This window comes from Zosterops lateralis (genome assembly GCF_965231275.1).
Source record: "Zosterops lateralis genome assembly, chromosome: 3".
Taxonomy (NCBI): domain Eukaryota; kingdom Metazoa; phylum Chordata; class Aves; order Passeriformes; family Zosteropidae; genus Zosterops; species Zosterops lateralis.
In genome coordinates this window covers 84,855,166-84,869,539 of record NC_139764.1, presented here as the reverse complement: position 1 = coordinate 84,869,539, position 14,374 = coordinate 84,855,166, and the positions used below count along the sequence as shown (strand labels likewise).

At 37.9% G+C, this 14,374-nt stretch overlaps 1 protein-coding gene across 2 annotated transcripts in view; it reads right to left on the bottom strand.

The window, feature by feature from the left end:
- LMBRD1 (LMBR1 domain containing 1) overlaps positions 1–14,374 on the bottom strand; it is a 72,799-nt gene that overhangs the window by 20,833 nt on the left and 37,592 nt on the right. For both annotated transcript variants that reach the window (XM_083856293.1, XM_083856294.1), the window contains exons 8-10: positions 7,196–7,321; positions 4,651–4,803; positions 237–301 (exon numbers count right to left, since the gene is read on the bottom strand). In XM_083856293.1, the coding sequence (XP_083712419.1) occupies positions 237–301; positions 4,651–4,803; positions 7,196–7,321 (344 nt within the window). The remainder of the gene's footprint in view (positions 1–236; positions 302–4,650; positions 4,804–7,195; positions 7,322–14,374) is intronic.

The window sequence follows — 14,374 nt, the reverse complement described above, 5'->3', positions numbered from 1 at the left end:
ATGCCTAATTTCTCTGCTGAATCAGAATTGCTTTCCCCTTAAACGGGGTCTTTCTTCAGTTTGTTTTGGTACATTTTGCTCCATTTCAATATACACTATTATAATGACACGTGCAGCTCTATTGACAGAAATGTAACATTGAAAATAAGGGGGCTGAGGCAAACCACCCCAATTTTTATATTAGAGCAGAAACTAGGTAGCTTAAATGGTCAAGAAAAATGCTGAAATGTACTTACTTTGACAAGAACAGAGACACAGTGAAGAGCAATGCCACAAGGATGAAGAATACTCCCCACACAATCTGCAATTAAAAATTTAAAACAATTTAACTGAAAGTGTTTGCAAGAAGTGAACACTTGCCTTCATTTCAATAACAAACTAATGGTCTTGGAGCACTTCAGAGCTTAAAGACACTTGAAACGTTAACTTTTCAGTAAATACTTGAGAGAAGTGCTCACAAAACTTTTACCATGTTAAACATAGTTTGTAAAGGACATCACATGCTCTAGTGTAATACACAAATCTACCTCGATGTCAAATGTGATTTTAAGAAAAGAGATGACATATTACATGTAATGAACACAGCATTTAGCAGAATTCACGACTTGTACTCCCTATATTATGTGGAAAGCCTTAACTTTCTAAATGTACATGCATTTAGGTTTAATTGAGTTTAATTTTATTATTAAACTAACATTTAATTAATTTAATATAACAATTAGAGATTGGTGTCTCTGTGCTCACCTTCCAACAGCAGGCAACCTGTGCACAGGTTACAAGGAAGATTTCACCCTTCCTGAGTAAAAGCTCCCTGCTGTAGCACTATTCTGAAATGTACAATGACCAAGTCACTTGGGAGTGATGAAAACTCAACCAAGCCCAAATGCCAGGTCTTCATTAAAACACAGAAAAGTGTTTTTATTATGCCTACCAAATACAGTACTTGAGCCAGGAATTGATTCTCCAAGCTGCCTCAACCAGAACACCTCCTATGGTTTTCCCTGGGTTATCAGCTAGTTCAGGAAACTATTCTCTCTCCTTCTGACAGGTTTTCTCCCTCACAATCTTTTCCCTGGGGAGTTTAGGGGATGACACAGAAGAGAGCCCAGATAGGAAAGCCATCCAGTTACAGTTCCAACAGTTTCAGTGTATTTTTCTAGAAATCCTAGTCATGGAATACAGTCAGCTAAGCACACTGAACTCCCAAAAACAATGTTTTCAGATTGCTAGACCTGAGACCGAGACAGTTATTTCAAAATTCTATATGCAGGAACATAATGCATGGACTTCCACATAAATAAGGGAGTTTCACAGTTTTACTAGCCTCAAAACCTGGCACACACTCATGATGAAAAGATTAAGAACTTTATTACAGCTGCTCATTAAAGACACTCAGAGATACAATGCTAGTATTGTTCATTAAATAAGATAAACCCCCATCTGCAAACTCTAACACAATATTAAAACATCCCTTATAAAACAGCTCAAATTATATAGGTCTTATTAGATATAGATTTAGAGACCTATACCAAGGTATTAAGTTTTGCATTTCCACATAATTAAATGTACTAAGACTTCACCTCTCCACAGAAAATTCCTATTAGGTATTAGCTGTATGGGAAATAGATATTCAAAACCAATGGAGGCCAAGAGTCTGAATCTCAGTTCCTCACTACCTTCTTCCAGCTATGGCCACTAGACAGGTATTTGTATCTCCTCTGGAATATGCTTGTCTTCTGAGGTGACATCTAACATTTAGAAATGTTAGTGTTGGAGGCTTGCCTTCTATCCCTGCTCCCACATCAGCCAAGTTAAATTATTTCATCTATGGATAATTCTGAAGTGTTACTAAGATAATAATGGAATTTCAGACTTAATTTACTCTGAGCAGAAATGATCCACAAACAGTTGGTACTTGTTTAAAAAGCCTCAAGAATAACTTCCAAAAATTGCTAATATTCACCCTATAGGCAGACACCAAACTCAGCAAAAGAGGTGCTGCTCCAGAGAATGGAGCTGACATTTCTACCCCACCCTGTTAAGAGGACTATGCTGGAACAGATAACATCTTAGCCCATGGAGAATCCCACATCAAAACAAGAGGATATTTTCTAAAGGAAGCTGCAGCCTACAAAGATCCCACGTGTGCATCTGACAGGAACTACAGCTCATGGAATCCACTCATACTGGAATAAAAACAAAGCGTGAAGAGGAAGCAACAGTAAAGTAGAGGCGTTATGGACTGATGGCAACTCCCTATTCCCCTCTGTGCCACTCTAGAGTCAGGACAAAAGGAGCTGAGTCTTGGTAAGAAAGAGTGGGGATCTCTGTTCATTCAGATCTCAAATCAGAGCATTTGATTTTCTTATATTACCTTTGGCATCTCCATTTTGTTCCCAACAGCTGTGAAGTATACCATGAAAATACAGACGCAATACTGCCAATTTATTATTGTTGAGCAGACTTCCTAGTCTTGTTCACATATTGAACAAACATAGCTATGTACTCTGGAGGTTGTTTTCCCTAAATAATTTTTAAAAACTCATAGCATACCACATTTCTCTTGTCGATGAGAGTATCAGATGAAAGTGTAAGAAACCATAAAAAATGAGAAGCAGGAAATGTTACATTTTGTAGAAAGAAAATAGACTAATTCAGCATTACTGAAAACCCATGTTGGCCAATACTCAATTCCCTGAGATCTTAAGATGTGCAGCTTTTGACTGAATTGAAAAAACTAACAGCTTCATCTTTGAGTTAGCTTTGAGTAAAACAATCGTCTCATTTAAAGAAAAAAAGTTTTGCCTTTGTTTAACAACAAATCACATGCTAACAGATACTTAGTAATAAAACAAAGCAAGAACACTTGAGGATACTATAAAAAGACAATATGGTAACAGAAGTTTGAATGTAGACCCCAAGCTAACACTGTAAAAGACCTTGAAGGCTAAGTTTAATTCCTGAACATGTTATTCTATTCTGTTAGTCCCAATAAGAGCCTTAAACTCCCACAAGTTGACCATCTCAAATACAAAGCAGAAAAAGGATTCTCTACCCTTGCTTCACAAGAAACAGAATTTTTCCTGAAGTCTGAGAAGAGGCCACATATTTGAACAATATCCAAATCAAAGGCATTGAAGGTGAAGATGCTGTAAAACAGTATGCAAAGCCCCAAGATACTTTCTGCACTTCTACACTGAACAGAAGTACTACATATGGATATTGAACAGATTTTCACCTTTTCTTAAAGCCCAGTTGAACAACTGACAAGTTATATATCTCTAAAGACGCCCCAAATGCTCTTGAAGCAGCAGTAAAACAGTTTTGCAAGAGTTAACATGTAATTAAGTTACAGACATTACCACCTTCACAGGACAGCTCTAGTCAAAGTAAACAAGCTCCATGACATGCTTCATAGCACAACCATAGTCTAAGAAAAATCTGTCAGGAAAAATTATCCACCTGCAACTTTGCCTTGGTCTGTGATTCATGAGTCAACAACTCACAGTGACTGTCACGGTTACTGAGAGAATACAAAGCTTTCAAACCATGAAAACAAGGAGACACTGGAATACCATCCAGACTGTAGTGATAAGCTGTGAGTAACGATATCATATCCTTTCCTGTGAGAACATAATGAACTGTTAAAGTCCCAGAGACAAAATATATGGCCAACACATTTCTCAAATTTGAGCTTTATGTGAAAAGTTACAGAAGCTTAATACTTAATATAAAAGCTGTATTAAGTATTTTTTTTTTTTTTTATCAAAAGGAAGCCTCCAAACTGTTAACATGAATAGTTAGGGATATTTGTCCTTTCAAGCTCAGTCTGTATTTATAATGTAACATAGCAAGATAACTCCACTAAGAATTGCACCCTGAAAACTGTTGTTCAGCTGCAATTTCAGCCCATTGCCTTCAGCACTCAGCATTAACAGCAGCAATGACAAGAAATTGTTTACAACCCACCCTACCTCTCCCCAGCTTTTCCAAGAGCAGCCTACAGTTGAAAGTAATGCTGAAATTTCTTCCTACATCTAGTTGGCAAGAAATATTTTATATGGCAATACCGTTCATAAAAGTATGCGTTTCAAAACCAGGTATCCACTGAAAATCAAAGTCCTAAGATCAAAGAGACCAAGATAAAAGCCTTTCCCCAGTAACCACTTCCTTTGCTTTGGTTAAGTATCATGACATTAGGTTCTACTCAGCTAGCTTACTATTTATCAAGTAATTCCTTGGCAAGATGCTTGTTCCAAATGCATATATTATCAAAGAGTCTCATTTCTGCTGGATACATGTAATTTAGATTAACCTAAGCTAACTGGCAGCTGTAGAATTATTCCTTCTCTTCTCATTTTAATATGTTTGATTGAAAAAGTAAGCTATTCAGCTTTTTATGGCAGTAGCACTAAAGTGTATCAGCAAGGATTTGTTCATTTTTAATCCTAGTCAGAGCTGAAACAATGTAAAAGGTTTTCCAACAGCTGGGAGCTCACTATAAGGCTATCACTGTGTAGTACTGGAGTAAATTTAAAAAAAGCAGTTGATATTCAAGGTGGTAATTGATAAACTTGACCTGTGATTTACGACGGAAGAAGGAAGCTGGAAGTTATTTCAATTTAAGTATCAAAAAGTGAGAGGTTTTACCTTTAGAGGTCGAAGAGCTTCACAGAACTTTGTCCACCAGCTTTTCTCAATAGACTCCAGATGCCTCTCTCTCCTTCGAAGTGTCCTTAATCTCTCTTCTAGTTGTTGTAAAGTTCGTCTATCCCTTGATGACAGAGGACGACCATCTCTGCACTGATTACAAAAAGAGTGTAAAAGATCAAGAGTCACCAAATGAAGAAAATAGACTTGACAGCTACTTAAATTATTTACAACAACTCTAAAGAATTTCTAGTATATAATTCACGCATGTATAATTTCTATGAATATCAAGAGGATGAAGCGCAAAAGTCACAAGCTGCAACAAGAAATCCTATTAGGTGGCAAAAACCACTTTTCGCAATGAAAATGTTCAAAAACTTTAACAGAGTAGATAGTCTCCATGGCTAGAAATGGTTTAAAAGCACAGTCATGATCTAAATAACCTGATCTAATCTGAAAGTGGTCCATATCTTGTGTGGAAGGTTGAACATGGTGATTTTCAGGTCATTTTCCATTAAATTCCACAATTAGGCCTATATATCCAGCTTGGCACTGATACTCACTTGATACTCAGCTATGTTTCTTGAGCAAGAAACATAGGTCAGATAAGACGTAGCATTACCCCAAAAATTAGTTAAATGTACCAGATAATTTGTTAATATGCTTAAGAACATATTTTAATTTTGAGCCTTTAAGCACTGAGCAGGAACCATTACACTCTGCTATAAAGTGAGGAGCACATCCTCACAAATCTCAGTTACTTGCTATAAGCAAAAGAAACAAAATGGGCACTAGGCAGCTGAGCCAAAATTGTTCCTAACATTAATGCTTGTGTATTACAAACTCATACAAACTCACGGAAAAAAGATTGTTTTATAGTAGGAAATGCACTAAAACTATATTTTAAAGTTCTGAAATCCCTTATTAATTTTCCTCTTATTTTAACAGCTCCTTCCTGTAAATAATAACACTTTATACCAGTGAAGTTTAAAAACTTAAATAAATTTATAAAAAAGACTACGATCACATTACAGGAATACATAACACCTAAACTGGAGATTACAATATACTTTTAATAGGAACATATGTACTATACCCTGTACAGCACCTCTGACTTAAAAAGTGGTTTTTGACAACAGTTCAAGCTCCCAATCTGCAAGTTCAAGTGCCAAGTATTTAAGACTAATGAAATAAACCTACCAGATGTACAAGAACACACTATATATGGAATCTCAGTAGCATACCTTCATACTTCTAGTTTTGACTGTATAGTACTCTCAGTAACACTTTCTTCACAACTTAATGCACATATAACTGAAGAACTAATGTTTCCATTTCAGAATGAGGCCACATGCTGACCACAATCCATAAACCAAGAAAAATTAGTTTGCACTAAAAGGTCATATTACAATACAAAGATAAACTAAGAACTTTCTACTGTTTGAACCTATAGTTTAGCCAGACTGAACAAGAAGACCAGTTGCATGCAAGTTATCATAATCCAACAAGGTCTTTTATAATAAGTAATGATCCATTTGTCACAGATTCCTCATTTTTCTCATATTGATTTCAGTAAGGGATGCCTTGGGTGCTGTAGTACTTTATGCAAAACCAAAACATGATAATTTAAACAGACTATTTTTTAGATTTCTTTATCCACCAAAGTATCTACAACACTGAAGGTGCCCACACTGTGTAGAGGTAAGCCAAATATCCAGCGAAGATTGTTGGAACTGCTTCAGTATCTCTGAGGTCTATCATCACAGAGCATACAACAGCATGGATGGGCTACCAGGATGGAAGCAAGGCACCTCCATGTCACTTTTCCCAATCAAGGCTGTGAAAACACTGGTCAAGCCATTATCTGAAATGGGTTGAAAAAAGAGGTAGGAGATTTTCCCCTGTCATCCTGTATGCAAAGAAATCTTACCCTCCTTTGGCTTGCACTCAAAGATTGTTCAAAGTCTTGCTTATATAAGGCACAGCATTAGCTGCAAAACCATCACGGGTTTACAGATGGTGTTCGCATCCTAGGGATATTTAGGACTCAGAACAGCTTTCCATATATATGCTTCTCATAAAGAAATTACTTGTAACAGCAAGGTACATTAACTGAGCTGTTACTTATTCATAAAGATGATTAATAGATTGATGAATCTAAATCATGACAGCTCTATGTGGCAAGTATCCAGTGTTAACTACACTGCATTGAGTAAGTCGTCAAACTGGATGCCATTTCCGGTAGCAGACAAAGTGAGGTTAATATCTACAAAGCTTCTCTTCCACCCAAGCAGGCCTGGAGAAGTTTAAATTTCATTTGTTAACACTTATTAGGCTAGACAGAACTAACTACAACTGCAGGACTGATAAATGTAATCACTGCTACACAAGTGGCCACATGTGTTTCAAAGTAACTCAAATAATTGCAAGCTACTCATTTCTGACTTGCTATCCTTTCTGGAATAAAAATGCTACAGCATGAGTATGAACTAGTAAGCAAGGACAAAAAAAGTCATTAAGGAAATGAGAACAATGAAGACCTTACCTTTGATTTAATCCTCAGTAAATGTTGTTCCACTTCTTCAATATCTTCAGTGTTCTCTAAACGTTCATAAGATGCACTGGTAGTCCCCTTAATCAAGTTTAGGGGCAAAGCTGACATACCATAAGCCTTAAATAAAAAGGAAACAAACATACTCAAATTTTCTGTCATGTATTTTCATCTGATAAGGCTGCTCTATGTTGTAGCTATGAGGTATCACTACTGAGTGTTTTTTATCCCATCTGCATACTTTTACTGAGGGAACCAATTCCTTTCCCTTTTTGAGCAAAACATAACAAATCTGCCATGCAAATTCCAGCATCCTACATCACTCCAGTGGTACTTAAGTGTCTCATGACCACTCAAACATGCATTAAGACTTCATATAAGAACAGCACACTGATGATTTATCAAACTAACCCTTTTTTTAAATAAATCAAGTAACTTCCAGAAACTTTAAGTTTCTCACTTTGGGTCAAAAATCAACATTTTGTACAATACAGAAATTTCTAGATATTGAACATTAGTAGTTTTAGAAGCAAAGTACACAAAAGTTCTTTGCAGCCAGTAGTCTTCAAGTTGCTTTTAAAACAAAATTGGGTTGAAAGTAACTCATTTACTAAAACCAAAATTCTGCAGTAAAAAGGCAGCAAAAGTTATGTGAACAACTGAACTCGGTTACATTCGAGGACTGCTTAGATACCCATTCAAATTCATAAATTTTGCTGGAATTTATTCCTCATTATAAATTCTGTCACTCAAAGTGTTTTGCCAGCTTCTACATGAACAGTACACCCAGATTTTTCCAATGCAAGGTCCCTAAGCTTTCCACTAACAAAAACAAACACATTTGAGGCAAGGTAAACAACAAGAAAATAGCACTACTTGCTCTCTGTTACCCTATGATTCTTGAAGATCAAGGCCAAGATCAGATGCTTCTCCAGGCAGTTTAGAGACATCAGCTTTAAGCTTGGAATTTGTTTATTGTGGATGATATGTTGTTCTTGGTGCAGAGCTCAGCAGGAAGGTTCTTTTCTCCCTCAGCAATTAACACACACAATTTTACTAGTGTCTTTGATATCTGAACACTTGCTAACAGAGAATTGTTTAGGTTGAAAAAGAACTCTAATATTATCCAGTTCAACCAGTAACCTAATACTGCCAAGTCCACCACTACCATGTCCCTAAGGGCCACATCTACAAGTCTTTTAAATACTTCCAGAAGTTTGAAAAGCAGTTTTCTAGATGTTCACAGAAATATCACTCCCTCCTTCAAGCAAGCTTTACATTTCCTACTGAGAATAGATTTAACACAAATGCTGGTGTGTTAAAAATGTCACCATACATGCTGTCATATCATGAGTATTCTGCATGGAAGACACAACTTGACCTGCTTAGAAACCTACTTCAACATACTAAAGTCTCTCATGCACTGAAGCCAGAGCAAGGCATTGCCTGTTTTTTGAATGTATTTTTGAATATGCCATAACTCAGCCTGGACTTGACAACTGTCCATAAATGTGTGTCAGCTCTCCCTTTAGACTATCTCCTTTGATAATAATAAGCTGCTTTGCCACCTACATGAGGCTGCAGATATTGTCTACCTGGACTTCAGCAAAGTCTTCAACACCAAATCCCACAGCACTCTCTTGGAAAAGCTGGCAGCCTACAGCTTGTACAGGAGCACTCTTTGCTGGTTTATGAACTGGCTGGATGGCTGGGCCTAGAGAGTGGCGGTGAATGGTGCTGCATCCAGTTGGCAGCCAGTCACTATTGGTGCCCTCCATGGATCAGTGCTGTACCCAGTCCTGTTCAATGTCTTTTTTGATGAACTGGGTGAGAGGATTGAGTCTACCATTAGCAAATTTGCAGATGACAGTAAGCTGGGGGAGAGTGTTCATCTGCTGGAAGATAGGAGGGCTCTGCAGAGGGACCTGGACAGGTTGGATTGATGGGCCCAGTCCAAGGATATGAGGTTCAACAGGACCAAGTGTCACTTTGGCCACAACAAACCCCTGCAGCACTACAGGCTGGGACAGAGTGACTGGACAGTGGCCAGAAAGGACCTGGGGGTGCTGGTGACAGCAGCTGAACATGAGCCAGAGGGTGCCCTGGTGGCCAAGAAGGCCAGTGGCATCCTGGCCTGTGTCAGCAACAGTGTGACCAGCAGGACCAGGGTGGTCATTCTCCCTCTGTACTCAGCACTGGTGAGGCTGCACCTTAAGTGCTGTGTCCAGTTCTGGGTCCTCAATTTAGGAAGGATGTTGAGGTGCTGGAGAGCAAGTCTGGTGAAGGAGCACAAGTGCTGTGAGGAGCAGCTGGGGGAGCTGGGGTTGTTCAGCCTGGAGAAAAGGCTCTCAGGGGAGACCTTATCCCTCTCTACAACTCCCTGATAGGAGGCTGCAGCCAGGTGGGGGTCAGTCTCTTCTCCCAGACAACCAGCAATAGGACAAGAGGACACCATCTTAAGCTGCACCAGGAGAGATTTAGGTTGGACATAAGGAAGAAGTTCTTCACAGAAAGGGTGACTGGGCATTGGAACAGCCTGCCCAGGGTGGTGGTGGAGTGACTATCCCTGGACATGTTTAAGGGAAGACTTGGATATGGCACTTGGTGCTACAGTCTAGTTGACAGGGTGGTGTTAGATCATAGGTTGAACTTGGTCTCAAAGGTCTTTTCCAATCTAGCTGATTCTGTAATTCTGTAAAAAGCACTCTCCCAACAAGTCACTTCTCTAGGCCAAACAAAAAATTCCTTCAGCTTTTATTTATAGTTGCCCTCCATAATAATAATAATAGTAATAATTTCCACAAGCCTTAATTGGAGCCTCTACAGTTTACCTGTTTCATAAACTAGGGGACCAAAACCAGACAGAACTTCCAGGCTTTGGAAGTGCCAAGTACAATGAAAACATCCATGCTCTTGCTGAGGCAAGGTCTGGACATTGTATTTCCCGCTGCAAGGCACACTCCTGCATCATGCTCAGCTTGCTGCCTCTAGGACTTCCAGGTTATTTCCAGCAGAACCATCTCCTAGCTGATCAGACCCAAGCACTAACTGTTGCTTGGAACCAACCCACTGCAAGAAACTACCTTAATATCTGCTAAACCTGACGTCATTCTTGTTGGCTCCACCTTTCCATCTGTCAATGTCTGAATGGTGGCTCTTTGCTCTACTTCTCCCAGTTTGACATATTTGTCAAACTATTATTACTGAAGCCCGTCACCCAGATCATTTATGAGGACTAAATAATACTGGGCCCATACTGACCCTGAAGAGCTCACTCAGGTCAGCTAGTAGCATAACTACAGAATTCAGGGGACTTGTGAACACCAAACAACATCATAAACTAGAGTGTAGGCGGCAATTTATCTGAGGTCCCTCTCTGGAACCCAAAACATTTCTAGCCAGTATCACTTTGCAGAAACACATAAGAGATTAGTATGACAATGTGCCTAAACAGTTTTACAAGCCTGAGCTTAGAAGTAATTGGATTTCAACATCGGAGTTTTCCACCGGTTCTTCAAATAGCTAACATATCAATTAACACATCAACTATTCACTCTATGAAACAATTATGAAATAAAATCCAGGCTTTAAAGCTTAGACTAAAAGTTTCTACAAAGAAAAATACAACTTTCAAAGTGCTGTATTGTTTTGCTGTTTTTGAAAATGTGTACTACATACTTGAATATCAAGCTTGCTCTGGTGATTCTGTCTAAGGTCCTTCCCTGAATACAGAAGATGCCAATAGTAAGATGATTATGCAAGTAAGGCTCTCATCATCAGTGTGGGGAAAGCACACATTGGTCCTTCAAGATGACAAAATATAGAAAGAAGGACAGAGAAATGAGTCATATCATGTGATGTGTCACAGGTCTGAACAGAAGCTGTATTAGCTCATTTTCAGGGCTGCATTTTCCTTCAGGCTGATACAGAAGTTCAAGGCTACCCTGGACAAAGTTCTAATCCCCTGGGTTAGTACAAGTGTTAAATTATTCAAGGGCTATTATTTTAGGCATCTGCAACTTAACAAGCAAACAGTGTATTGAAGATAGCAAAGGAAAACAAACCAAAGATGTACACTATAGCCAAGAGAGGGCTTAGTACTGAAACAAACTGTGGGTTCAAAGTTTGGAATATGAATCAAAACATAACAAAAGAGCCTTTAAAGCAGTTAACACAAGTTAATCTATGTACATGAATTTATATAAAACAAGTAATTAATTCTTGACATATTTATACCACTGAAACAAGAGATTCCAGGACTTATTTTTAGATAATTTTTCTTGTCTAGAAGTGTTAAGTCAAATAAGAGACACTGTACCAAAGCGTAAAACTAGACATCCAAATGTAATAGTCAACTACAATACACATGCAATTTTATAACATAGGTTCTTCAAAATGATCTGAGTCTGGAACTAAACACTAACTGTTCAGGCTGGTATCTGATAACATTTGTTGCAAGGATAGATCTCTAAGGTCTCAGAATATCTCTGCTCTTATTTGGATGCTGGATCAGCTTCATTGAGACCACATTTTTGAGCAGAAAATCTAAATTTATAGCTAAACCAACTTATTTTAGAGAAGTCTCCCTTCTCCTGAATCACTGGAAGAGCTTAACACAAGAGATCACTAGTATCATTTAGCTTAAGGGCTGGAAAGGCAAATCCTAAGAGCTTACTACTTATTAACTACAAGTGAGAAGCATCATCCATGAGCAGCTGTCTTGTTCTCATTTGAGTTTTTGTCCACAGGCATCTCTGGAAGGATCAAGTTTGTACTTACAGACTTTTTGAAGTATACAGCCTTCTACACTAAAGGATAAGGGCAAAACCACAGAACGACACTGCAACAGAAATCCCAGCTTCCCAACCCTATTAGAACAGTCTAAAGCTTTTGAGACTCCTGTCTTCTCATGGAAGTGATACTTCAGTCTGAGACAGTAATTTGAAAATAAATCCATCTAAAGCAGGAATCTGTAACTTTCATGAATGCAACAAATAGATCAGTATCTTTATGCAGTATCAGTTGGCACTGCAAAGAGCAGTGAGAAGGATGCTCTACCTGTTCTCTGAGCATGCTACTGAGCCCAAATAAACTCCAGCTCCAGACAGAGCATTAAATAACTTATGAGAAATTACATGAGCAGTTTCTAATTTGCTTAATCTTTGCTTCTCCCAGGTGCCTTTCCTGCTCATCCTGCAGCAGATTCAGCCACGCTTGTGTCATTCACAGTTAAGATTCCTAGAAGGAAGAGTTGCTGTTCTGATTCTTAGTCTCTTGCAGACTCAGCATGTTACAACAGTTGAGATTTGCCGAACTCACATAACCCATGGCCAGACAAGGGAAGTCTTTTTCTTATTAGTCGCCTGCTAGGTTAATAATAGTCACTCAGAAACAGAAAGCAGAACATAAGTTAAGTTGCAACAAGTTGAAAATTATGTTTTACTGAAGCTGTTGCAATAAGCAACTACTTCAGGGATAAACTCCTGAGTATTAAAAAGATCCAGAAAGGTTTTCCACTGGAAACCATAACTTCTAGTGTAAGATTTCTAAATTGCATAAACTAAGAAAGAGTTACTCCCTAAAGGGAGCATTAAGGCAGGAACATCTAATCATCAACCACATCAGCCATAAGCACATAGATCAGCTGAGAGGAAGACAGCAAACCACATTAAAATTAATATAGTAAATTACTTCAAAATAAAGGTGAATGACTTAAAGCTGAACACTTACGACAAAAATCCTGAAGCCATCGGGCATTATAACTTAACTGGAAGTTGATTATGTTTCATTTCCTAATCTGCTATGTTCAGCTAACAAGATATGGTCAAATGATTAACCTGTGGTTTAAACAGGATAACCTCTCCTTGTTAGAGATCAAACAGAACAAGTAATTTTTTTCTCATCAGCTTGGTGCACAGCCAGAACTAAAAATAAAGCTGAGTTAACTTTTTCTGCTTAAAGATATTTAAGAAATAAACTTGTGATTTGAATAAATTATCAAAAAGTAGTTGTGTAGCATATCAGAATGACTTCCTACTCTATATATTATCAGAGGTCTATGTATCATGCATGTGGTTTTAAAGGAGTTATCACTGAGGTTTTTGAAAGATGCATATCTAGTCTTGGGCAAGAAGTGTAGAAATAAATATTGACAAGCATTTCTTGCACAGCAGTGCCCTCTAGCGAAGTCACATAAAAAAGCCAAATTAAAAAGAGAATTCTTATAACCACTGTATAAAAGAAACACTCTCAGCTTTAAAGATACAAATATTCAAATTCCTATTTTCTTACAACAGCATATTTCAATACTTCACCTCGAAGTGTGACCATGAAAGACAAAATGTTCAGTTCTACCAATTAAACTGACCAAAATGCATCTATTAAAGTTAGAAACAGCTAAACTACTTTAATATATGCAGTACTTAACAAATACAGTCAAGTATGAGATAATTTTCTTCAATACAAATGTCCCAATTAAAAAAAGCCCTCAATTTAAAGAACTATTTCATTATAAAATACAATTTTATATACTAGTAGCCTAATTAGCTTTTACTTGAATTATGCTAACCATGAGGGAAGTCACAGGATACATTTATGTTTCACAACAATTGACACAATTCAGTTGCTTACATTGAACAGTTTCATATGGATACAAGGCATCCTTGCCAGTATTGCTTCTGATTGAGCATGTTGGTCAGTCCAGTTAAACAGCCTCAAGGGAGGTGCACTTTCAGGTGTCACACCAACACTAGCAACACTGAGTTTGTGTAAGAGGAACTAGGACTCCACCTTGATTGAAATTGTACCTTCTTGTGCAGCTTGACTGCACAGCTCTCCTGAAAAGTAATCTGACCCTACAAGGACTCATCATCTGCTGTTTTCTAAAGCCATGTCTCCATCTCTGACTACCTACTCATACTATCATTCAAAAATAAAAATTGGAATTCAAGAATCTTATTTCCAGAACAGCATTAAGCACAGCAAATAGTGACAGCAGCTCATACATCTTCCTTTAAATTACAAGGGGTAAAGAAAAAGGCCTACTAAATGCATCTGAAGACGGCAAGCTCTGTCATGGACAGTTGGCTATTTGCTTCCTCTAAAAATCTCATGCCATACAGCTTCAAAAAATCATTCAATGTGTAAAATTTTTCATACAAAATTTTAGCATCC